The following is a 27,656-nucleotide window of genomic DNA, read 5'->3' as shown; positions in this document are numbered from 1 at the left end:
TTTACTCCCAATAATACAATTATACACATTGTTTTACATATTTGCTTTTTTAATCAGCTAAGGGATGAAAGGAAAAGAAATATATATTTATATTCTTTTATAATTACCTTTACTGGTGTTTTTTTCTTCTCATGTGTATTCAAATTACTCTCTAGGGTCACCTTCTGAAAGGATCTGAAGCCTTAAGAACTTCCTTCAGCCTTTGTTGTAAGGTGGGTCTGGTAGGAACACATTTTCTGTTACCTGGGAATGACTTTGTTTTGGTTTCATGTTTAAAAGATAGTTTTGTGGGATATAAGATTCTTAGCTAACTTTTTTTGAGTACTCTGTCAGCCCACTGCTTCTAGTCTCATTTGCTTTGCATTTATTCTGAGGGATAATATTGTTGGATGTAGAATTCTTTTTTTTTTTGTTTTTTTTGCAGTACATGGGCCTCTCACTGTTGTGGCCTCTCCCGTTGCGGAGCACAGGCTCCGGACGCGCAGGCTCAGCCGCCATGGCTCACGGGCCCAACTGCTCCGTGGGGTATCTTCCCGGACCGGAGCACGAACCCGTGTCCCCTGCATCGGCAGGTGGACTCTCAACCACTGTGCCACCAGGGGAGCCCTGGATGTACTGTTCCTTTTCTTCCTGTACCTAAAATATGTCTTTCATTGCCTTCTGGTCTCCATTATTTCTGATGAGAAGTCAACTGTTAGTTATATTGTTTCTTTATATGAAATAAATCATATTTTCTCACTGCTTTCAAGATTTTCCCAACAGTTTGACTCTTAAGTGTCTAGGTGTGGTTCTCTTTGTGCTTATCCTGGGTTTTACAGAAGTTCTTGAATTTGTAGGTTAACCTTTTTCATCAAATTTAGGAAGTTTTCAGCTATTATTTCCCCCAATATTTCTTATGTCCTCCCCTCCTCCACAGACTCCCATTACATACATTGACATGCTTGATGTCCCATGGATTTCAGTATAAATCTTGCCTATAACAAAATGGGGCCCTCTCTTTACATTTTTTCTGATTCCATTTAATTTTCAAAACTTAGTTCACTGGCTATTAGTTAAGGATTAGGTATTATATTCTTTCAGAAATAGTAAGGAGAATAGTATTTAGATCTTTGTTCTGAATACAGAGGAACATAAGAGATGACAAAAGTGAAATAGTAATAAGTGAACTGATATGAAATGGAAGAAAACTGTTTCCAGTTACAAAATAAGAATTCTCTTCATAAATAGTAACTAAAAAGGAAAAATGAGAGAATGACAGTGGAACGGTAGTGTTCCTCTTGAGACAATGTTTATAAAACCTTAAATGTAATCTTTAATGAAAAAGTCATATGCATTATATAAAAAGGGGTCATTATGAGTGATGTGGAGATACTTACATATGCATTCTTAAAAATACCACATCCCTTATACAGATTTAAAATATTTTTTAGCTACATTTACGAGCCTTTCAAAAGAATGGCGCTATGTCAACTAAAGGACAACCAATAAATATAATTAGTTCTTCATCAACACAGTAAGGTTAACAACGATATTAAAATACTTTCCCTCATAGGCAAATGTGTAATTAGCAAACAATGTACAGCACCGAAACAAGAAAAAGTGTTTTTAGTTATTTTGGTAGGTTTTTCTAATACACATAATTGTCAACAATTTATTATAAAAAAACCTACATATACAATTAATAAATACTTGATCAAGTCTTTTAAAATATAATTAGAATGAAATGTGTAGAAAAAGACATTTCAAAGTCATAGCAGTTACTACTATCACAATATTTAATCATTTTTACAATAGGTCTGCTGGTTCATTTCAATTCAATCCATTCTCAGAACCATCACATTTCTTGCTGAATTTGATTTAGAGCAAAAGCAAGTTGCTTAATTTTTATTTCCATTGCTTTTTTGTTCTTGCACGTTTCTTCCAGAAGTCCACGCATTTCTTCTTCAACTTGATGAACCTAAATCAACATAAATTTTATAACATTTACATTTCTTAATGAAAATGTATTTTAAAAAATGCAAAAAAGTGAAAAATTTATTCTTATACATTTTGTATTTTGTGATGTCCATTTAAAGCACAGAGGTTAATAAAATGTTAACTTGTTCAAATACTAATAGGGAAAATGTTATACTGTATACAAAGTACTTACATGTGTATTATCCATTTATTTCTCATAGGTTCTTGTGATTAACACATGGTAATTTATTTTAACTCTATTTTATAATTTAGAAAACTTGTTCAAGTTGTGTAGCTTCTCAGGAGCATATTTGGATGATACCAGTCTTCTGACTTAATCTTTCCACTGTCCTGTGCTGATTATGAATGCTGAATCATGAATTTGACTTTAAAAACTGAAACAACCTCCGTTTCCAAAGAAACTCTTTAAACACTGCATTTCTAAAATTGCTGGTGGTGGTTATAAATTACCATCTTTTTGAGAGATCATCTTATGATTTTATTGTTAACCTACATTCTCCTAGGATTCAATGTATTTGATACTATTAATTTCTGCTTGAAACTCTCTCTCCTATCATACAACATTCCTGAGAGTACTACCAATATCATCATCCCTTTCTGTTTACTTCCCTCTTCCTAATCTCTGGTATAGACTTCCTAATTTTTTTCCCTTTGAAAACATTTTTTCTAATTTAAATGATCACCTCTACGTGATGCCTTACAATTTTTTTTCATGATTACTGCATTTAAGCTTTGGTGAAATTTTTCTATTCTCTAACAAACACCTTCCTTTGATATTACATCATATTGGCAAGATGTCCATAATCAAACACAGTATTTTCTTTTTAGCTAAAGGCCTAATTTTATACTTTATTTAGTAATACCTAATGTACTCTTGTTCAACAATCGGTAGATTTTAAATAAAATATCTGAAACATCTGTTAACTTGAAATGAAACAAAGAACTAAATTTTGAACAAGTTATATTTCCTTATTCATTGTGATTATTTCCAAAGACCTAAATCCCCCTTTCTGGTTACATAGACTCCTGATGGTAATGTCATTTAATTATACAACCTTGATTGTAATATATGAAGTATCACTTTCCTTTTCTATTAACTCTTTTCCTTTTCCAGTTGCTGATTTATAAATCTCCAGTCTTAAAGATATCTGTTTCTTATTATTACTTCAAAATCAGGGAAAAATGGAAATTTGTAACTGTCTGCTCATCTAGTGAATCTTAACTAACAGAGGGATCATATCAGAAGCACCTGTTGAGAAAAATACCTGGGTCTGATCCCAGTCTTAGTGAATGAAAGTCTGAGGGGGAAGCACATGCATATGTATTATTAAAAAGCTCTGCAGGTAATTTTGATGTTTCCCTCTGATTTACTATCATCCTAACCCATTCCTTTGTCAATGATATTAAAATGAGAAATTTGATAGTTTTGAACCCTAATTGATAATAAAACACTCCTTGAGAACTTGTCCTAGGTAGTGATGGATTGTATTTAATACATTCACATTCTCATCTTGCCTATGTGTAACCGAAGGGGCTTCCAGCTGAAATTGGCTAGGGATACAGAAATTTTTATCCAGAGTTCATGGAGCAGGTGCACATCAGAATCAAACTTATAATCTTGGTTTCATTAAAATTATATTCTACACCTAATCTAAGTATTACCGACATTTTGGTCTGGCTTCATGATTGTACTGGCAATTTTCTTCATATCTATTTGGTTATTAAATCATGCTTCCTTTTCTCTTTTATCATTGTCAAAGATCCAATTTACTTAGCTATAACAATTTAATACTGATTATCAAAGTGAATTTTACTTACAGTACCTTTAAATTTGCAGAATCAATACATTTCTGCTTTTCACTTGCCAGTTGTATTATTTCAGCTTGATGAGCTTCAACAATTGCATCAACTTGTTTTTTAAATGCATCATCCATACTATGAAGCATTTCTATTGCATCCCTTAAAAACAAAACAAACCCACATATCTACTGGTACATATAAAAATTAGGCTGTTTTTTGCCTTTTTAGATGGAAGCTCTTACATTCATATTTTAATGGAAGCATAACTCCATTAAATAACAAAGGGCCATCTTGGGTAACTAAAGATATAAGTAGTTCACCATCCAACAGAATCTTAGTAACAGAATAGAGTAAGGTAACATCAATGGAAGTTTGTTACACTATTACCCTCTGAAAGTTAGAGTACATTGGTTCTCATTTATTTTGAGTCTAAGAATATGGTTTATAAGCACCTTCATAGATGCTACTATCAATCTTTTTTTCCTCCATGTATTAGCAGTGTGATAATAATTTGAGGTATATATACTATAGGAAGGTTCAAGTTTGTAAGCATATATGTCTGACTTCCCTATGTTAATGCTTAATGGGTAAAACCCTATGTTAATAAATTATAAACAATATTCACAAAATTTTAGTGCTATAAGTTTCTTATAGGCCAAATACCCATTCCTTTATATTAAGTATGAATAATTTTATTAAAAACGTTAAGTCCATAATGAACAAACTTCCTGGTTTTGGCACAGCCCATTGTAATAGTGGATTGAACATTGGGACTGAAACCAAGCAGGACCCTGTGGGGCTCCTGGGCATGGAAGCCTTTCTGTGTCCCCATTTCTTGTTTGTAGGGAATAGACTCCAGCCTCCATGACCTTCCCTGAGTTCCAAAGGGCAGATTCAAAGAGTTGCTAATGAGGGAAGGGAGGGGATGCAGAGACTAGGGAGAAGACCACCTGACACCAGATTAAAGGAACCAGAGAAGCTCATCAGGAGACCACCTGAGGCCAGATTAAAGGAGTGCAGGCACTGCACACACCCTGATCCTTATTAGCCGCTCCACCCTTGAACCATTGCTATAAAACTCCTCACTTCTCAGGCTGGGACACAGTTTTTTGAGGCACAAGGCTGTTGTGTCCCCCTTTGCCCAGCAAAGCAATAAAGCCATTCTTCTCTATTTCACCCGAAACTCTGTCTCTGAGACTTGATTCGGCACCAGCATACAGAGGATGAGTTTTCAGCATCAGGACCATGAATCAAAAGTCTTTTTTTTTTATTCCCAGTTGCAACAGTTGGTAGCTATGTGACTAAGGGCGAGTCACAAACTCTGTGTTTAAAGTTTGTCAACTATAAAACACAATAATCCTGCCTGTTCAGCCAAACTCACAAAATTATTGCTGGGTTCAAAATAAGATATAAGAAAAAAATCAATTTATACATTATAAGAAACTATGCAAATAAAATCTATTCTTATGAACAATAATGTACTTATTTTATTAAAATTCCATTAAATTAAAAATCATATTATCAATCTTAGTCATAAAAGCATTAATGTATAAAATCAAGCCTTTATTGTTTTGCTCTTAAAGACATGATAAACAATGCAATATAAGAGATTCTAAAAATTGTCAGGCTTTATGATTTTTATTAAGTTTAGGAACTGCTAGTTATATGAAATGATTGTTTCTTTTAGGATCAAAAGGACTCCAAACTGCAAAGCTGTGACCAGCAGGAAAGAAAACTGCAATAGGTTGCAAGTCAAGGTCTCTGTATTAGTGCTTGGTTGTAAAGCAAAGTGGAACAGGGTCCCTTAGCAAATAAACAAATGACTGTATTATCAACCAAAACTTTCTGGGGAGTAAAATAACACCTTTTCAAAGAATTAAAATATGAGAAATCAAATTTCCAGGTTCTATTAGACTTGATATAATGGGAACCTATCTCTCTCTATATGAGATTTTTTGGCTACCTATATGCCATGTTATCTATGCCATTCTGTATCTTGACATGAGCACTGGTCACTAAACCATGCTACCTAATTTTTAAGGCAGTCAACTTTGTAAATTATTTTAACAAGTCTAGTTATACAGCTTACAAGGTAAAACCCTCATTTCCTCTAGAGTATTTTATAAAATCCATAAAACAATGGCATATATGTATATATTTCCTTCCCCTTCTTTAAAATCAACTCTTATCCTCAGCTGGTGCAGGCCAACTGCTACCTAAATCTGTTTTAGCTTCTTCAGGAGCTCACTGTCCCTGGTAGTCAGTGATTTCCTCCTCTAAACTCCACATACAACAGCCAAAAATATCACTTGCTGCTTTCATTCAAACAGAGTTTGAAAACAATAATCACAGTAATAAAAATGAAATATTTATACAGCAATTACTATGTGTCAGGCACTATTTAAATGTTAAATATACAAACCATATATATATACATAAATACACACATATATATAAAGTTTAAACCTCACATCAAACATTAAAGTAGGAACTATTATAATCATTTTATAGATGGAATGGAAATAAAGTACTTGGCAAATACCTATGTCCAGCATGTTTTTACCCTCCTCACCCCCATCCCCCCGCCGTCCTATACAACCCACCCATCCCAATTCAGTTTTTTTTTTTTTTTTTTTTTTTTTTTTTTGCGGTGCGCGGGCCTCTCACTGCTGTGGCCTCTCCCCTTGCGGAGCACAGGCTCCGGACGCGCCGGCTCAGCGGCCATGGCTCACGGGCCCAGCTGCTCTGCAGCATGTGGGATCTTCCTGGACCGGGGCACGAACCCGTGTCCCCTGCATCGGCAGGCAGACTCTCAACCACTGCGCCACCAGGGAAGCCCCCCAATTCAGTTTTATGTTTAAACATATCCCACATACTTTAGGACTTACTTTTGCAGTTCAATACTTTTGTCTCTTTCTGCTTTAAGTTTCCTTTCTTTGTTTTCAAAGTTTTCTTTCACTTCTTTTACTTGCATTTCAAGATGACACAGAAGCTCTCCTTTATCATGCCACTTCTGATTAAGTGTACTAATATGAGAAGAAATAATTTAAAAAATAAAATTGGTTATATGAAATTATTAAGCCACATGTAATTTCTCAACAGGAAATTCATAAAATACCTGTAAGCTTTTCTAATTTCTTCAAGTTCTAATTCCTTTACTTTCAACTGCTGTTTTAGTTTTTCTTTTCTTTCATTGTGTCTTTCTAGTTTCTCAATTATTTCATCCAGTTGTGAAGATTTTTCATCAAGTTGTTCTTGGGTACATTTTTGTATTTCAGTGATCTTTTCGTGTAATATTTTGATTTGCTCGTCTCTTTCCTGTAAACACTTCATTTTTACAGAAAAAAAATCATTATTTAAAAAAATAATTATTTTTATTAATCTTGAATGTCTCATTTCCTAATTAATTCAATATGGTTTAAAGTTATAAAAACTATAGACTAAAAAATAAATTGAACATTCAAAGAATGTTTTAGAAAAGATTTACAGAACATTTTAAAAATCACAATCAATAAGGAATAGCACTACTACTATGTTTCAACTGCCACTAAGAAAGATGCACTATTTACACTTTTTATTTCATTAAGTGAGTAACTACCAACCACACAGAGGGAGTAGAAGGAAAAGAAAACTGCAATGAAAATTTCAATTAACATGGAATACAGCAAAGACTTATGTTCACTGTGCATGTATGATACAAATTAAAATGCTATTTCTACTATGCTAACAAGGGTCTTCTGCATTAGGATGAGCAAATACTTTAAAATAAAGTATGATTTCATCACTATTACAATGTCACATGAAAACAGTCTCTACATCCCCCAAAACTTCCTTTTATTAAATCTTCTATACTGTGAGTCATACTTTATCCTCTATTTGCATATTACAAATCAGAGGATAATGAAAGCTCAAGACCGCCTTAGGCACTGTTAAGTGTTTGCAGGTGTTAGGCCTTTTATGGGTTATTTACTTCAATGAACATGTTTGCTTTAAGGGGGTATGCCTGGACGGCAGGAACAGCCCTGCTATAACACCAACTACTGATATCAGTCTCTGAAAGTGAGAAAAGATGAAATTGGCAGTTTTTGTTTTTACCCTGTTTCCCCTGCCCCACCTTGCCTTTTTTTCCCTTTTGGGAAGCAGATGGAGGCAAACAAACAAATACTGAACAAGGCTAATTTAGGCATGAATTCATCACTATTTTAAAAAATGTGGTTCAATTCCTCAGTGTGTTATATATCTAAAAATTCTAAGCAAAGATATCAGGTAGTCTTCTAGTCTTGACCAACATTTGCATAAAAGGCATGAATTGTTTATTTTCTCCTCACAACTCTTGTACTTAAGAGTAATACTTAAGTAAGTACTTAGAGGAAAGCAGTCTTGACACATATTATATTAGGAATCCACAAAAGCTATAGAAGATTCTTATGAAAAACCCCATTAATAGAAAGAATAACATTGTAGCATCAGAGAATTTTGTGATCCATACTTAAAAGTACCAAAATAATACACAGGAGGAAACCAAATCTCAAAAGATTTGTTTCTAATTTCCATAGTCAGAAGCTAACTACAGGATCTACTTAATTGAAAACACTGAACTCCAAATTTTGCAGATTAGGTCATTATCCCTTTAAGTTATTAGCTATGATAAATTTACTGCTAAAAGAAATTATGCCTAGCTATCTCTGTATGTTCTGTGATTAGATGGAATGTACCATTAATGCTCATATCTTTGAGACTGATACAGTGTTCTTTAAAGTAAATGTACTAAGTTGTGAAAAGAAAAATGATGAGTTGAAAATCTGAAAACTTTTTTTTTTTAAACCAAAAATCTAAGACTAAAAGTCATCTGTTTTTTGGCTCCACTATTTATTCATTTCTAGTCATTTCCTCCCAAAACTCTGCTCAGAGATTAATAAGCAGTAGTCTTACTGTGGAAGCAGTTATGTCAACCACAAGTATTATATACCAAGTATAGATTTTTAAAACAAGAAAAAATGCTCACTGCTAAAAAATTTAAATAATTTTCAGTGTAGCTTGGCATGTATGACAGATAAAATTGAAATTCTGGTTTCATGCAAAACCAAAAAACCAGTATAATTGTTTAGGGTTATACAGTTAAATCATTCACAGCCTAAATCTAGCTATGGATATAGCAACATGGTGATAAATATGTTTCTCTATTTTCTGTACTTGATGAAGTTAAGTTCTCAAGGAGTTTCTTAAAAATGACTAAATGAAAAAAAAATCAAATCTTAGGTAGTTATAATTACTGTAAAGAATGAGTTCCTAACTTTATGGGTGATAATCTCACTTACAAGTTTCTTAAAAACCCTTTCTCAGCTATTTTTATACCTTAAAGATAATCTCTAGAAGAAAATTTTGGAGTTCAAATTTGATTCACTGTTCAAGCTAACTTTTAGAATATTTCTCTGGAAATTTTCATGTAAGATACTTTGAAACAAGTGATCCTGTTAGTATTCTCTCTTAAGATAGGCCATATTGAAGAACAGGGTAAAAACGGTTTCCCTTGGGAACAAGCAAGAATCTTTTACATTCTTTCTATTCAGATACTTTAAAATATAGGATAGCAGGTTCTGTCATAATTTCGAAATGTGAATTAGCAATATTGGAAGATACTAAACAATGAAAAGTTTAAATAAAATATTTGTTTTTGTGGTTCCTAACCCTTTATGGACACTACTTCCAATTATTTCAAAGGGCCATAACATTTTCCATAAAGTTTTGAGGTAAAAGTAATTTCAAGTTAATAAGTTAATAAATAAATGTCATATATAACTTTTTTTTTTTTTTTTTGCGGTATGTAGGCCTCTCACTGATGTGGCCTCTCCCGTTACGGAACACAGGCTCCAGACGCGCGGGCCCAGCGGCCATGGCCCACGGGCCCAGCAGCTCCATGACATGTGGGATCCTCCCAGACCGGGGCACGAACCCGTGTCCCCTGCATTGGCAGGCAGACTCTCAACCACTGCGCCACCAGGGAAGCCCCATATATAACTTTTAAAAGCAAAGAGGCAAACATAAAAGAAAAAACATGATAATATGTCTTAAATTCCATAACAGCTGGGATGCACTGAGACAAATATTTATTATTATACTATGATCCACAGATCTTTCAAACTTTCCACATGTTCTTTTCCTATAATAAAATGTCAAACTTACTTTTTTTAATTTTCCAATGGTTTCAGTTTGGTCTTCTACGATTTTGCACTTAATTCTTAATGTGTCATTATCACGTTCACTTGCCTTTCGCAGAGATTCATTCTCCCTACACAAACTTTCAATTTGAGCCTCTAGTCTCCCATGATTTTGGGCTAGAGAAGATCCTAAGAAACAAACATCATCAGTAAAAAACTTAAAAAGACCTTGGAGAATTTATATTTTATGAACATCTAATTTTACAATGTATAATATAGTTAATAAAAAGAAAAGCTGAATAAAGAAACAAAATATATAATAGTACAATATGAAGAGGAAAGGGGAAAAGAACAAAAAGGCCTTCTAAACAACTGTGGCTATTTGAGAACCTAAAACCACAAATCATGAACAAGTAACTCAGACATGAAATATTTAATGGGTCATGTTATGCTGTCCAAACAAAATCATATTATAGATTTCTATATGGAATGGACAAATGAACAATGTTCCATTCAGGCCAACACCTACTATTCATAATTTATGAAGTCTCTAAGAATGCCTTAAAATGGTGTATATCTCTTGCCTTATGGTGACTGGAAAGGGAATGAGACTGAGGGTAAGTTTATCTGAACCTAAAGTGGTTTTCTTTCATAAACGATTTCACATTTCTCCACATATAACAACATAAATGTTAGCAACATTTTTAGCTAAAAAAATGAATGCTGCATATGTACAAATAATTTAAAATCACTAGATAAGAAAGAAATGTATACCTGTTCAGAAACGTAACCAAATTATAGTGGGGAAGAAAACCAACAGCAAAAAAATCAGAGCTATAACTTCGTAACAGGTGTAATAAACTACTTCCCAATTCCTAAGTATAATTTCATTCCTGTTTGACTGGCAAATGACTACTTCTCCTTTCATATACAGTGTCACCTTCTTTCTTGGTATGTCTAGGCAGAGTTAAGCCCTTCCTTTTCTAATACCCAGATTTGTTGGATTAGCAGAATGGGCTATTTTTTCCCTTTGAAAATTGAGAATTTTACCCTGTTGTGCCAACTCATGTCCCCATACTTTTCTTTCTGTCCTTAAACCATAAATTAGCGATTCCTTGGCTGCTAGTTCGGAAATAAGCTGCATTTTTTCATGCTTGAGAAGTTCTATTTGAATACTCTTCTTCTTGTCATCTTCACTTAAAATTTCAAGTGTGTTGATTTGATTCTGTATACCACCAAAACACATTGAAAAAATATGCAAAGTAATTATTATATTTAAGCGTTTATTTTCTTTTTGCATTTTATAATGAGAAAAAATGCTATTTAAGCAAATACAAAGTAAATGTTCCTAAATTTTACATCAAAAAATGTTTAAATTTTATTAACTAAAGATAAATGTAGGTCATGAAATAAAAAGTCAAATTTTAAGAGCCTACTCCTGTAAATGCTCTGAATTTTATTTAATATCTTAAAAGAGCAACTACACATGTAATACTCAAAATTTCTCAACAAATATTGTTTATATCAATAGTCTAAAGGTTACTTATAGAAAGTGAGTCCTTTTGGGCAAAATACCACTAATATTTAAAATTGAGACAACAGAAATAAAGTAATTAAAAAATTATTATAGTTAGGTATATGTAAAAACAACCACTACCACAAAATTAATATATCAACAATTCATGTATTTCCCAAACTTCAACTACCTGTATCACTGTAAAACTGGTACATTTACTTAGTATGCTTCTTAAAATTAATTCACTTATTTTACTTAAATACTATTTTAGTGTAAGCAATACAATCTGTGCAATCATGGTTTATCTCCTAATTATATTACTTTTCACACACGTTAAGAATATATAAGTAGTGTTATCTAGTTCATAATTGTGTACTTCCTCAAATCATCACAATATTCTTGAGAAAATGACATAAAAAATTAAAAAGGAAATATAATGTTACAATGTCTTACCTGTAAATTTGTTGCTGTTTCCTGTTTCAATTTAGAAACTTCTGCCAGCTTTGTTTTTTGTTCCTTCACCATACTGGTTAGATCTTTAATTAAAGAGGAAGATTCATTTTCTTTTCGTTGAGCCCAAACAAGAGCATGCTTGCTCTTTGCTAATTCAGTTGCAACATTTTCAAAACCATCTTTAACCTATATTTCAAAATTGCATTATAAATAGCAGTTCTGCAAATATTTGGAAAATACCTGTTTCTGGAAACAGCTTACTTCTTTCATTTTTAGAATCAGAATAAAATTGACAGATAATTGGCTTTGCAGGCTAGCCAGGCCATATGTGTTTGTGTTGTAAGTCCTCAACCCTGCTATTATAACATAAAAGCAGCCACAGATACTATGTAAACAAGTGGGCATGACTCTGTTCTAATAAAACTTTATTTATAGAGCCTGGAGACTTTAGTTTGCCAATCCGTGCTCTATAGTAATAGAGAATTCAGGTTTCCTAATTCCTATTTGTGCTCTCTTTACTTGACCATTTATAACCTCACTTAGCTTTGGCAATAGCACTGAAGATTAGCTATTATTTATGTGAAAAAATAAGGCTCTAAGAATTTAAGTAATTTGGTTAAGATCATATAGCCAACATGCAAATAGAGCTAGAATTCTAAAATGTAGTCTTCTTATCAAGCCATATCTTGTTGATTCTGTTTTCAATAAAAAGCTAGACGCCATTCTTACATCTTTAAATCTTCTGGCTTCAACAGTTAAAGCAATACGGAATTCATTTTCTAAATCCATATACTGTTGGTTTAATGCATCAATTTTGTCTTGGTATTCTTTTATAACTTGTTCATGTTTTCTCTCTTCTTTAGCAATTTCTTTAGCTAAGGCTTCCTGGAACTCAGCTTCACTAAAAAACTCCCTTGTTTCAAGGTCTTTCCTGGATGAAAAACAAATAAAAATCACAGGGTGCTGTTTATCTGGAAAGAAAAACTTTAAAGGTCTTTTAAATAGTTACTAAATGTTCTATATTCCCTATTGTTAAAGATCAGCCCCTCACTTTCACACACAGAAAACTAGGGATAGGATGGTAGATACAGAAAGAATATGAGTTTTGATTGCGTATTCGGTGGTGACAGGGATAAGAGGAGTACGCCAAATCTTAACTTCACTGAGATAGTTCAGAATCATTTTATGGTTTCTAAAATTCTTTGGGTGCATTCACAGAAGTCAGGTTCTGTCTCACTGCATCTTCTACTTTGGTTGAGTCTTTGACATACAATAAATACAGTCTGACTGGTCCTGGTGGCTGGTTAATTGAAAACAAGTTATGTGTGAAATTTCACCAATCTTTTAATATAGGGCCAGTTTTTTAATTTCAATGTGAATTCATTCTTCAGAGTTCTCCAGTATTTTTCTTGAATAAATCAAACTCATAAAACAAAACCCATTACTTCTGGTTTTGGTTTCTTTAAACTAGAACAAGTTAAAAGATATCTGAAAAGAAAATTAAGTGCCAATTTTTAGATTTTTGTGATATTTGCCCCCCAATCTTTTATAGTTGTCTTGACCACACATATGATGACAATTTTCCCCAGAGCATCAAAATTTAATTTATATATTAAAATTTGATTTATACAAGGACAAAACCAAAATAGGCCTGAGAACAAACACAATTAACTCATGGCAATCATACAATTCAACTGGTAGTAAGCAGATAACTAGCTGAATGTGCTTAAATTACTGTGGACTCTAAAATGCAGGTGTTGGCAAACTATAGCCCATAGACCAAATCCGGCCTGCTGTCCTTCTTGTGGGGAAGTAAATTTTTACTGAAACACAGCCATGCCCATTCATTTATGTGCTGTCTATGGTTACTTTTGTGGTACAAAGAGATAGCTTGGCATGACCTGAAAAGCCTAAAATATTGATATTTTCTATCTGGACCTTCACAGAGAAAGTTTGTTGAACCCTGCTTCAAAGGGATAAAGAATACTGATAATTTAACAAGTAGTTACTTGGAAGTCAATTAAAACAGCTTTCTCTATATTACAATGATCAATTTTTAGTTGGGCTTAAAGAAATGGAAAATGAGCTTCATTGCTATAAGCCCATACCTCAACCTCAATAAAGTTACTGATTTGTTTTTAAGCTACTGGTTCTAACTCTAAGACTGATTCTAAAGCATACATAAACATGTCATTCTCCATGAGCTAACTGTGCCAGACTTCACCACTGCTCAATCACTGTCTAGTCTTGGCAGGGGCAGGGGGTAAAACCAAATAACTTTTTCCTATTTTTAAATGTCCATATTTTCCTAAAATATACATATTTCATTTACCTGTGTTCTTGTTCTTTCAATGCAAGAAGTTCATGAAGTTGTTGCACCTGTTCCTTTTCTCGATGAAGAGAAGTTCTAAGTAAGTTTATTTCTCTATCAGCAGCTGCGGCTTTGAGTTCCACCTCTTGGATAAGTCGCATCTGAGTAAAATACACACCATTACAGTATTTAGATAATAATCTCCTCTGCTTCTATTTTAATGTCAGTTGCCCAAAGACAAGTGCCTTCTAAATAATAGGACCTAGGGACTAAGTTGATTTTCAAAATTTATTAAATGCTATGGTCTCATAAAGTGTAGTCTTAGAAGCATCAAACACATTAGCATTAACTCTTATTTCACCACAGACTTTATTGAAAATTTCCATTCAGAAGGCATGAAAATTAAAAGTCTCCAAGTACCCCAAGGAGACATTTAAAAACTGGCTCTTAAACACAAGCCTAACAACCTGCAGCATTTCCACCAACTCTGCTTTGTGAATGTTGGCAGCCCTAATTGAAGAAATGATTCCATAGGTTAAATTACTGGCTCATTTAAACTAATTTTTGCATTCAGCCTAACATCCTTTATGTTTACCATATAATGACATAATTTGTTTCAGGACAGAAGCTATGAAAGTGTTAACTCATGGGACTGATAGAGTAAAATAGAGAAATACCTGTGCTGCTTGCTGTTGCCCTTTTTGTCTCTCCTTTTTTTCTAATGCTTTTTCCAGGGTTCTTAAGTGTCTAACGTGATCCTCTTGTTGATCTCTTGCTTTAATTAATTCAATAGTTAGTTTTTTAATTTCATTTTGAAGATTGTGAACCATAATTTCGAGTTGTAGTTTGGAATTTCTCTCTTTAAAAATAATTTCCTTTAGCCTAAAGCATAAATCAAACGTTGCTTTAAGTATATTACACATATAGAAAGATAAACACTGTACTAAACATTAAAAATTACAGTAGAGAGGAAGATTTGAAGTATGTTCCAAATTCTCCTTAGATAAAAAACGTTGAAAAATAGTACACCTTTCGCCCATCCCTGAAACTAGCATTGGGCCAAGAGGGAAAACATTTTACATAAATCAATGAAACTTTATCTAAGAAGATGTAGTACATATATACAGTGGAATATTACTCAGACATAAAAAGGAATGAAATAGTGCCATTTACAGAAACATGGACAGACCCAGAGATTGTCATACAGAGTGAACTTAAGTCAGAAAGAGAAAAACAAATATCGTATAATATTGCTTATATGTGGAATCTAGAAAAATGGTACAGATGAACTTATTGGCAAAGCAGAAATAGTCACAGATGTAGAGAACAAACTTATGGTTACCAAGGGGGGTGGGGTGAGACAAATTGGGAGACTGGGATTTACATATATATACTACTATGTATAAAATAGATAACTAATGAGAACCTACTGTTTAGCACAGGGAACTCTACTCGGTGCTCTGTGGTGACCTAAATGGGAAGGAAACCTAAAAAAGAGTGGATATATGTATACGTATAACTGATTCACTTTGCTGCACAGCAGAAACTAACACAACATTGTAAAGCAACTATACTGCAATAAAAAAAAAACAAAGCTGTAGTAACTAAAACAGTATGGCACTGGCACAAAACCAGACACATTGACCAATGGAACAGAATAGAAAACCTAGAAATAAACCCACACATATATGGTCAACTAATTTTCAACAAAGACCCTAAGAATATACAGTGGAGAAAGGACAGTCTCTTCAATAAATGGTATGGGGAAAACTGGATATCTACATGAAAAAAAATGAAATTGGGTCTTATCTTACACCATACACAAAAATCAACACGAACTGGGTTAAGAACATAGACATAAGACCTGAAACCATAAAACTCCTAGAAGAAAACATAGAAGGAAACTCCATGATATTGATCTTGGAAATGATTTTTCCATGGGGACACCAAAAGCATGAACAAGAAAAGCAAAAATAAACAAGTAGGACTACATCAAAATAAAAAGTTTCTGCACAGCAAAGGAAACAATCAAGAAACTAAAAAGGCAACATGACAAATGGGAAAAAAATATTTGCAAACCATATATATGATAATGGGATAATATCCAAAATATGTAAAGAATTCATACAACTCAAAAGCAGAGAAACCACAAATAAACCAACTTTAAAATGGGCAAAACCCCTGAATAGACATTTCTCCAAAAATACACAAAGGGCCAAAAAGTATATAAAAACATGTTCAATGCCACTATTCATCAAGAAAATGCAAATCAAAACCACAGTGAGGTATTACCTCACACCTGTTAGAATGGCTATTATCCAAAAGTCAGAAGATAACAAGTCTTAGTGAGGATATGGAGAAAAGGGAGGTCTTATACACTGTTGGTGAGAATTTAAACTGGTGCAGCCATTATTGAAAATAGCATGGAGGTTCTTCAAAAAATTAAAAACAGAACTACCATAAAAGTGGGATCCACCAATCCCAATTCTGGGTATATATCCAAAGGAAGTGAAACCAGTATCTCAAAGAGAAACATGCATTCCCATCTACACTGCAGCATTATTTGCAGTATCAAGATATGGAATCAACCTAAATGTCTATTAATGGATGAATGGATTAAAAGGTTATAAATAAATAAATAAATAAATGCCATATTAGTCAGCCTAATAAAGAATGAAATCTGGCCATTTGTGACAAAATGGATGAACGTGGAGGAGATTATGCTAAGTGAAATAACTGGTGATATCACTTATATGTGGTATCTAAAAAAAGTTGAACTCATGGGACTTCCCCGGTGGTCTAGTGGGTAAAACTCCACACTCCCAATGCAGAAGGCCCAGGTTCGATCCCTGGTTGGGGAACTAGATACTGCATGCATGCTGCAACTAAGAGTCTGCATGATGCAACTAAAGATCCCGCGTGCCACAACTAAGACCTGGCACAGCCAAAATAAATAAATAAATAAATAAAAAGTTGAACTCATAGAAACAGAGAGTAGAATAGTGGCGACCAAGGGTCAGGAGTGGGGGGAATGTTGGCCACAGGGTACAAGCTTTCAGTTATGAGTAAGTTCCAGAGACCTAATGTACAACATGGTGACTAGAGTTAAAAGTAATGCATTGTATACTTGAAATTTTCTAAGCAAGTAGATATTAAGTATTCTCAACACACAAAAAAACAACTATATGAGGTGAAGGATATATTAATTGGCTTGACTGTGGTAACGATTTCACAATGTATAACAAAACATCACATTGTACATCTTAAATATATACAATTTTTATTTGTCAGTTATACCTCAACAAAGGTGAAAAATAAAATATTGAGATTGAGAAAAAAAATAAATTAATGAAACTTTATCTTATGTGAACTTTACTATTCAACAGCAAAACTACAAAACACATTTTTTCAGGCATTGTGCTAGATGTCAGCTTAAAAGCAAGCAAGATGAATAAGATACAGCCTGGTCTTCAAGGAGCTTAATATCTAGCAGAGGGGACACTGATGCATTTATAAAGAAAGCTACAGGAGGGAAGCAATATCTGAACAGATACCTGGAAGTCAACTCTGACTTCCCTGTATCTTCCCCAGACACTAAGTATTATATCCTAGTACTATACTACCTCTGTGTTACTTAGAGCCTTTTGACTAAAAACTCTTAACTAGTTTCAGTAAGAAAGGAGAATTTATTGACCCACATAACCAATTCAGAGGCTGGGGTGGCACTATTCCGAGGCACAGCTGAAACCAAGGATATGAATACCATCAGGTCTCTCTCTCTGATTCCCTACAGGCTGGTTTTCAACTTAGAACTGAGCTCTGGGAATGGCTCTGGTTAGTCCAATTTGGTTCATATGCCCACTCCATGCAGCGGTCACTGTGGCCATGTGGGCTAAGGCCAGGGGCTCACCTCTTAACCAATATTATAGGCAGAGAGGCAGTTCATGACAGAACAGAAGTCAAGTGTTTGAAAAGGGGACAACGAATAGCAAAGACATAGCCTCATGAAGGAATTTCTGAGCTAGGCAGCCACTCCAATGTGTACCTACTATAATTGCCAACCCATAATTGAGAAAAATCCCTACACTCATCAGCTTCTATACTACAGTCATTTCTCCAATTCTTGTCCTCTTGCCTTTGAGAGTCGTCTCCAAACTGGTCTTCCTTTGTTCACTCTCTCAACTCTAGTTTGGTATGTTATATGAAAGAATATTGGACTTTATTCTGTGGACCATATGGTGGAAGGGGCAGAGAAGCTACCGATCAGTAAAATTAGAGAAATCCTCTAATCAAGAGATAAGGGCCTAAACTGATGCAACCGTTTGGGGATAGAGAGGAGATAGTTCAACACCGTTTAAGCAGAATGAAGACGGTATCAATACCAACTGGTTATGAAGTTTGAGAATGAAAAAGGAAGCAAAAAAAAATCATTCTGAAATTTCTAGCTTTGGTGGCTGACTGGAACACCATTTATTAGAACAAAGAATACAGAATAAGGGAGCAGGAAAAAGTCAACCTAAGGACATGCTGATCTTAAGACACTTATAAGCAATGTAGACAAGAAATTTTTAGAAGATGATTAGATGAACAATTTGTTAATCAAGGAGGCCTATAAAACAGATAAAAGATTTGGGAGCTTATTGGTTAGGTATTAAAAGCATAGTAAAGAAGATTCACTTTTTGAGATAATATATACTCACAGTATGGTACCTAGATGCTAGACCGTGTCTTAGGTATGAGGAAAACAGAGTCCCTACCAAGTCACATAAGGGAATATGAAGATTGGTGAGGATCTAATCCCCAAAAAACATTCGGGGTATAAATGAAAAAAGAATCAGAAAAGATTGAAGATGAATTTCCAAGAGAACAACAAATATATAACACAGGGAACATGGCACAACAGCAAAGAGGTTAAAGAAGGATAAAGATGAGGTGTGTCCAAGGCTTTCCAATTAAAATAGAATTTGGCTAGCAACCCCAGAAATAACTTCCTCTAATATTCCACTAGATAATACCTACAAAACAGAATAAAACAAAAATTCATACACATATGACTCTAAACAAGAGAAAACATAGTGCCAAAATCAGGGAGGAATTTCAACAATAAGGCAAATGGAACGAACTTAAAATAATAACAGCTCTTAGAACACTCAGACTTTGCCTTGTATCTTTCTGGATTAAAAAAAAAAAAAGATATACCCTCTCTTTCATTCTATGACTGTGACTCATTTAGTCACACAGTCTCTATAAATCTATCATTAAACTATGTTGGCTACCTATGCACCTACTGCAAACAAAAGTGCTGTTTCTTCTGAGGTGGTCAGAGGACAGTTATTTTATCCATTCTGTTCCTTTACCCCTGTCCAGCACTGTCTTGTATAAGGCAAGAAATTGGTGGGTAGTGGTGGTTTGGCTAGTAATAGCACAAAGCATCATAGCTTGCGTAATTACAGAGGTTTTCATGGAACACGTTTGGTATTGTAATTTTCCTTATATTCTGTAAGTACAAAGAATCAGAGAATCAGGTAGTGAGGGGTAGAAAATACCACATCAGTACCACACAACTTTACTAGTTAAATGCTTAAAAGAACCTGGGAATTGGGCTGGGAGCCGTGTACATCAACTTAGTAATGAATGAAGATTGTAGGAAGGGAATTATCTACTGTATAAGCAGCTAAGAAATGGAACCAAGAGCAACTTCCTAAGCCCTATTTGTTGGCAAACACCAAGTCTAGAAACCAGGTGCTCATTCAAGGAGAAGAGATAAAAATTGAAAGGAATCCCACGGAAAAAATCTTATAACCTTTTAAGGAAAAGCATAACTTTTGAAATAATTGCCTATAGGAACCAGAAGAAAAAAGTTATTGTTATTTCAGAAAACCGTTTGGTATTCGCACATCTTGGAATAAGACAATCCTGTATTACATAATTTACTACAGAAAAAAAGAGATAAAATGGAAAATGGAATAAGATTGAATGAAAACATTAGAATTAAGAAACTTGGGTTATCTGGTACTGAAGCCCATTGTTGAGAAGAATATGCAACAGAGACTGATTATGACCCAGAATGCCTAAAGAAAAAATGTGCCGAGCCCCGTACTTTACAGAAAAAGTCTGCCAATCTCAGCTCTACACTCTTCCTGTTTTTCACTTATAATACTTTTTTTTTATCGATCTGACATCTCCCAGCTTGAGGGCTCAAATTAATATCCTGAATCCTTTGTTAATGTAAAAAACTGACAAAGCCCTAAATCTTTAGATTAGTTCAAACTAAAACCATATGCATAGTTTTTTTCATCATACTACAGCTAGTTTAAACTAAGGCATTCCAGTTCCAAGTTCAGCATTCTTTGTGGTATGAGATAACTTAAGGTTTACAGACTTTCCCCTTACCTATCTGTAGTAAGAAGAGCCAGGCTATGAATATCTTTTTTTTCATTTGCATGTTTATGCAGTTCATCAATATAATCCATAAGTTTCTTTTCAGTTTGTTCAGCTTTCCATCTCTTCTCTCTCTCTTGATCTAGCTCCTCAACTAGTGCCTGAAAGAAAACAATATTGTTATGTGAAATTGGAAAAGTTACCTAACCTCTCATTGCCTCAATTTTCTCATTTATAATGTGGGAATAAGAGCATCTAATTCAAAGGGCTGTGGTGAGAATTAACCAAAAGAACGGAAGTAAAGCATGCAGAACAGTGTCTGGCACAAAATAGCCACTCAATAAATGTTAGCTGCTATTATTATTGTCATAATGACTTTTATTATTTTCTAAATATTAAGGCCTTTATACCTGAGAATAAGGGGACAAAACCAATAGCATGAAAGGTGTGAAATGTTTCAAAAAGTAATCATACTATTGGAAGAATAGTGCACATTACAATCCTAAGTAAAACCAGTTGTTCACAGTAAAATAAGGGTAAGTTAATAAAAAATATAAAATAAATCAATGTGTGCTAAAAATTCTTAACAACATGTGAATGATTAAGGAAAATATTGAAGAATTTTAGAATTCTTGAATGCCTCTTAATCTGGAATCCATGGGTCCAAAACTGGGTTTCAGGAGAGCCCATGAATACCCTGAAATTATATACAACATTTTATGAGTTTCTCTAAGGAAGTTTCTCTGCAAAAACTCATAGATTTCCTTAGATATTTAAAGGAGTCTGAGACTCGTAAGTTAGGAACCACTGCTTTAGGAAGAATTCAAAAATTCAGACATGTTTTCTTCTCCACAAGCATACAACAAAATGATTTCACTGAAATCTGATCTTAAATAAATGTGTAATTTCCATTCCTTTAAAAATTACAAAAATAGAAATGGGGGGGGGCCCTTGAAGATGGCGTAAGAGTAAGACGCGGAGATCACCTTTCTCCCCACAGATACACCAGAAATACATCTACACGTGGAATAACTCCTACAGAACACCTACTGAAGGCTGGCAGAAGACCTCAGACCTCCCAAAAGGCAAGAAACTCCCCACGTACCTGGGTAGGGCAAAAGAAAAAAAGAAAAAACAGAGACAAAAGAATAGGAACGGCACCTGCACCAGTGGGAGGGAGCTGTGAAGGAGGAAAAGTTTCCACCCACTAGGAAGCCCCTTCGCGGGCGGAGGGGGTAGCTTTGGAGCCGCGGAGGAGTGTACAGCAACAGGGGTGCGGAGGGCAAAGAGGGAAGATTCCCACACAGAGGATCGGTGCCGACCGGCACTCACCAGCCCTCACCAGCCCGAGAGGCTTGTCTGCTCACACGCCGGGGCGGGCGGTGCTGCGAGCTGAGGCTCGGGTTTCGGTCGGAGCGCGCAGGGAGAGGACTGGGGTTGGCGGCTTGAACATAGCCTGAAGGGGTTAGTGCACCACAGCTAGCCGGGAAGGAGTCCTGGGAAAAGTCTGCACCTGCCGAAGAGGCAAGAGACTTTTTCTTCCCTCTTTTTTCCTGGTGTGCGAGGAGAGGGGTTTCAGAGCGCTGCTTAAAGGAACTCCAGAGACGGGCGCGGGCCACGGCTAAAAGCGCGAACCCCAGAGACGGGCGCGAGCCGCAGCTAAAAGCACGGACCCCAGGGACGGGAGGGAGACGCTAAGGCTGCTGCTGCCGCCACCAAGGGGCCTGTGTGCGAGCACAGGTCACTATCCACACCACTCTTCCGCGGAGCCTGTGCAGCCCACCACTGCCAGGTTCCCGGGATCCGGGGACAACTTCCACGGGACAACGCACGGCGGGCCTCAGGCTGGTGCAAAGTCACGCCGGCCTCTGCCGCCCCAGGCCAGCCCCTCCCTCCCCCCAGGCCTGAGTGCGCCACAGCCCCCGAATCAGCGGCTCCTTTAACCCCGTCCTGTCTGAGCAAAAACCAGACGCCCTCCAGCGACCTACACGCAGAAGCAGGGCCAAATCCAAAGCTGAGCCCCTGTGAGCTGTGAGAACAAAGAAGAGAAAGGGAAATCTCTCCCAGCAGCCCCAGAAACAGCGGATTAAAGCTCCACAATCAACTTGATGTACCCTGCATCTGTGGAATACATGAATAGACAACGAGTCATCCCAAATTGAGGAGGTGGGCTTCGAGGGCAAGAGCTATGATTTTTTCCCCTTTTCCTCTTTTTGTGTATGTGTATGCTTCTGTGTGAGATTTTGTCTGCATAGTTTTGCTTCCACCATTTGTCCTAGGATTCTATCCGTCCACGGTTTTTAAAAAATTTTTTTCTTTCTGTCATTTTTCCTTCCTTCCCTCCTTCCTTCCTCCCTCCCTCCCTCCCTCCCTCCTTTCTTTCCTTCTTGCCTTCTTTCCTTCTTTGCCTTTCTTTCTTTCTTCCTTCTTTCCTTCCCTCCTTTCTTTCTTTCATTATTCATACTTCTATTAATTCTCTCTACTTTTTCTCCCTTTTATTCTGAGCCGTGTGGATGAAAGGCTCTTGGTGCTCCAGCCAGGAGTCAGGGCTCTGCCACTGAAGTAGGAGAGCCAACTTCAGGACACTGGTCAACAAGAGACCTCCCAGCTACACATAATATCAAATGGCGAAAATCTCCCAGAGATCTCCATCTCAACACCAACACATAGCTTCACTCAACGACCAGCAAGCTACAGTGCTGGACATCCTATGCCAAACAACTAGCAAGACAGGAACACAACCCCACCCATTAGCAGAGAAGCTGCCTAACATCATAATAAGGCCACAGACACCCCAAAACACACCACCAGACATGAACGTGCCCACTAGAGAGACAAGATCCAGCCTCATCCACCACAACACAGGCACTAGTCCCCTCCACCAGGAAGCCTACACAACACACTGAACCAAACTTAGCCACTGGAGACAGACATCAAAAACAACGGGAACTACGAGCCTGCAGCCTGCAAAAAGGAGACCCCAAACACAGTAAGATAAGCAAAATGAGAAGACAGAAAAACACACAGCAGATGAAGGAGCAAGATAAAAATGCACCAGACCTAACAAATGAAGAGGAAATAGGCAGTCTACCCGAAAAAGAATTCAGAATAATGATAGTAAGGATGATCCGAAATCTTGGAAATAGAATGGACAAAATGCAAGAAACAGTTAACAAGGACCTAGAAGAAATAAGGATGAAACAAGCAACGATGAACAATGCAATAAATGAAATTAAAAGTACTCTAGATGGGATCAATAACAGAATAACTGAGGCAGAAGAACAGATAAGTGACCTGGAAGATAAAATAGTGGAAATAACTACTGCAGAGCAGAATAAAGAAAAAAGAATGAAAAGAACTGAGGACAGTCTCAGAGACCTCTGGGACAACATTAAATGCACCAACATTCGAATTATAGGGGTTCCAGAAGAAGAAAAGAAAAAGGGACTGAGAAAATATTAGAAGAGATTATAGTTGAACACTTCCCTAATATGGGAAAGGAAATAGTTAATCAAGTCCAGGAAGCACAGAGAGTCCCATACAGGAAAAATACAAGGAGAAATACACCAAGACACATATTAATCAAACTGTCAAAAATTAAATACAAAGAAAGCATATTAAAAGCAGCAAGGGAAAAACAACAAATTACACACAAGGGAATCCCCATAGGGTTAACAGCTGATCTCTCAGCAGAAACCCTACAAGCCAGAAGGGAGTGGCAGGACATACTGAAAGTGATGAAGGAGAAAAACCTGCAACCAAGACTACTCTACCCAGCAAGGATCTCATTCAGATTTGATGGAGAAATTAAAACCTTTACAGACAAGCAAAAGCTGAGAGAGTTCAGCACCACCAAACCAGCTTTACAACAAATGCTAAAGGAACTTCTCTAGACAAGAAACACAAGAGAAGAGAAAGACCTATAATAACGAACCCAAAAAAATTTAGAAAATGGGAATAGGAACATACATATCGATAATTACCTTAAATGTAAATGGACTAAATGCTCCCACCAAAAGACACAGATTGGCTGAATGGATACAAAAACAAGAGCCTTATATATGCTGTCTACAAGAGACCCACTTCAGACCTGGAGACACATACAGACTGAAAGTAAGGGGAAGGAAAAAGATATTCCATGCAAATGGAAACCAAAAGAAAGCTGGAGTAGCAATTCTCATATCAGAAAAAATAGACTTTAAAATAAGGACTATTAGGAGACAAAGGACACTACATAATGGTCAAGGAATCGATCCAAGAAGAAGATATAACAATTGTAAATATTTATGCACCCAACATAGGAGCTCCTCAATACATAAGGCAAATACTAACAGCCATAAAAGGGGAAATTGACAGTAACACATTCATAGTAGGGGACTTTAACAGCCCACTTTCACCAATGGACAGATCATCCAAAATGAAAATAAATAAGGAAACACAAGCTTTAAATGATACATTAAACAAGATGGACTTAATTGATATTTATAGGACACTCCATCCAAAAACAACACAATACACATTTTTCTCAAGTGCTCATGGAACATTCTCCAGGATAGATCATATCTTGGGTCACAAATCAAGCCTTGGTAAATTTAAGAAAATTGAAATTGTATCAAGTATCTTTTCCGACCACGCCATGAGACTAGATATCAATTACAGGAAAAGATCTGTAAAAAATACAAACACATGGAGGCTAAACAATACACTACTTAATAATGAAGTGATCACTGAAGAAATCAAAGAGGAAATAAAAAAATACCTAGAAACAAATGACAATGGAGACACAACGACCCAAAACCTATGGGATGCAGCAAAAGCAGTTCTAAGGGGGAAGTTTATAGCAATACAAGCCCACCTTAAGAAGCAGGAAACATCTCGAATAAACAACCTAACCTTGCACCTCAAGCAATTAGAGAAAGAAGAACAAAAATACCCCAAAGCTACCAGAAGGAAAGAAATCATAAAAATCAGATCAGAAATAAATGAAAAAGAAATGAAGGAAACAATAGCAAAGATCAATAAAACTAAAAGCTGGTTCTTTGAGAAGATAAACAAAATAGATAAACCACTAGCCAGACTCATCAAGAAAAAAAGGGAGAACACTCAAATCAATAGAATTAGAAATGAAAAAGGAGAAGTAACAACTGACACTGCAGAAATAAAAAAGATCATGAGAGATTACTACAAGCAACTCTATGCCAATAAAATGGACAATCTGGAAGAAATGGACAAATTCTTAGAAATGCACAACCTGCCAAGACTGAATCAGGAAGAAACAGAAAATATGAACAGACCAATCACAAGCACTGAAATTGAAACTGTGATTAAAAATCTTCCAACAAACAAAAGCCCAGGACCAGATGGCTTCACAGGCGAATTCTATCAAACATTTAGAGAAGAGCTAACACCTATCCTTCTCAAACTCTTCCAAAATATAGCAGAGGGAGGAACACTTCCAAATTCCTTCTACGAGGCCACCATCACCTTGATACCAAAACCAGACAAGGATGTCATGAAGAAAGAAAACTATAAGCCAATATCAGTGATGAACATAGATGCAAAAATCCTCAACAAAATACTAGCAAACAGAATTCAACAGTACATTAAAAGGATTATACACCATGATCAAGTGGGGTTTATTCCAGGAATGCAAGGATTCTTCAATATACGCAAATCAATGTGATAAACCATATTAACAAATTGAAGGAGAAAAACCATATGATCACCTCAATAGATGCAGAGAAAGCTTTTGACAAAATTCAACACCCATTTATGATAAAAACCCTGCAGAAAGTAGGCATAGAGGGAACTTTCCTCAACATAATAAAGGCCATATATGAGAAGCCCACAGCCAACATCATACTCAATGGTGAAAAACTGAAAGCATTTCCACTAAGATCAGGAACAAGACAAGGTTGCCCACTCTCACCACTGTTATTCAACATAGTTTTGGAAGTTTTAGCCACAGCAATCAGAGAAGAAAAGGAAATAAAAGGAATCCAAATCAGAAAAGAAGAAGTAAAGCTGTCACTGTTTGCAGATGACATGATACTATACATAGAGAATCCTAAAGATGCTACCAGAAAACTACCGGAGCTAATCAATGAATTTGGTAAAGTAGCAGGATACAAAATTAATGCACAAATATCTCTGGCATTCCTATATACTAATGATGAAAAATCTGAAAGTGAAATCAAGAAAACACTCCCATTTACCATTGCAACAAAAAGAATAAAATATCTAGGAATAAACCTACATAAGGAGACAAAAGACCTGTATGCAGAAAATTATAAGACACTGATGAAAGAAATTAAAGATGATACAAATAGATGGAGAGATATACCATGTTCTTGGATTGGAAGAATCAACATTGTGAAAATGACTCTACTACCCAAAGGAATCTATAGATTCAATGCAATCTCTATCAAACTACCACTGGCATTTTTCACAGAACTAGAACAAAAAATTTCACAATTTGTTTGGAAACACAAAAGACCCGGAATAGCCAAAGCAATCTTGAGAACGAAAAAAGGAGCTGGAGGAATCAGGCTCCCTGACTTCAGAGTATACTACAAAGCTACAGTAATCAAGACAGTATGGTACTGGCACAAAAACAGAAAGATAGATCAATGGAACAGGGTAGAAAGCCCAGAGATAAACCCACGCACATATGGACACCTTATCTTTGATAAAGGTGGCAGGAATGTACAGTGGAGAAAGGACAGCCTCTTCAATAAGTGGTGCTGGGAAAACAGGACAGGTACATGTGAAAGTATGAGATTAGATCACTCCCTAACACCATACACAAAAATAAGCTCAAAATGGATTAAAGACCTAAATGTAAGGCCAGAAACTATCAAACTCTTAGAGGAAAACATAGGCAGAACACTCTATGACATAAATAACAGCAAGATCCTTTCTGACCCACCTCCTAGAGTAATGGAAATAAAAACAAATATAAACAAATGGGACCTAATAAAACTTAAAAGCTTTTGCACAGCAAAGGAAACCATAAGCAAGACAAAAAGACAACCCTCAGAATGGGAGAAAATATTTGCAA

At 35.7% G+C, this 27,656-nt stretch overlaps 1 protein-coding gene across 2 annotated transcripts in view; it reads right to left on the bottom strand.

The window, feature by feature from the left end:
- Positions 1-1,834: 1,834 nt before the first annotated feature.
- Positions 1,835-27,656, bottom strand: part of LRRCC1 (leucine rich repeat and coiled-coil centrosomal protein 1) — a 41,871-nt gene continuing 16,049 nt past the window's right edge. For both annotated transcript variants that reach the window (XM_065895221.1, XM_065895222.1), the window contains 11 exons: positions 20,609-20,757; positions 14,893-15,097; positions 14,237-14,376; positions 12,634-12,835; positions 11,905-12,090; positions 10,986-11,160; positions 9,961-10,124; positions 6,896-7,104; positions 6,666-6,803; positions 3,801-3,936; positions 1,835-1,957 (listed from right to left, as the gene is read on the bottom strand). In XM_065895221.1, the coding sequence (XP_065751293.1) occupies positions 1,835-1,957; positions 3,801-3,936; positions 6,666-6,803; positions 6,896-7,104; positions 9,961-10,124; positions 10,986-11,160; positions 11,905-12,090; positions 12,634-12,835; positions 14,237-14,376; positions 14,893-15,097; positions 20,609-20,757 (1,827 nt within the window). The remainder of the gene's footprint in view (positions 1,958-3,800; positions 3,937-6,665; positions 6,804-6,895; positions 7,105-9,960; positions 10,125-10,985; positions 11,161-11,904; positions 12,091-12,633; positions 12,836-14,236; positions 14,377-14,892; positions 15,098-20,608; positions 20,758-27,656) is intronic.

This window comes from Phocoena phocoena, chromosome 17 (genome assembly GCF_963924675.1).
Source record: "Phocoena phocoena chromosome 17, mPhoPho1.1, whole genome shotgun sequence".
NCBI lineage: Eukaryota > Metazoa > Chordata > Mammalia > Artiodactyla > Phocoenidae > Phocoena > Phocoena phocoena.
The sequence above is the reverse complement of the archived record's forward strand: the minus strand, read 5'-3'. Positions and strand labels throughout refer to the sequence as shown.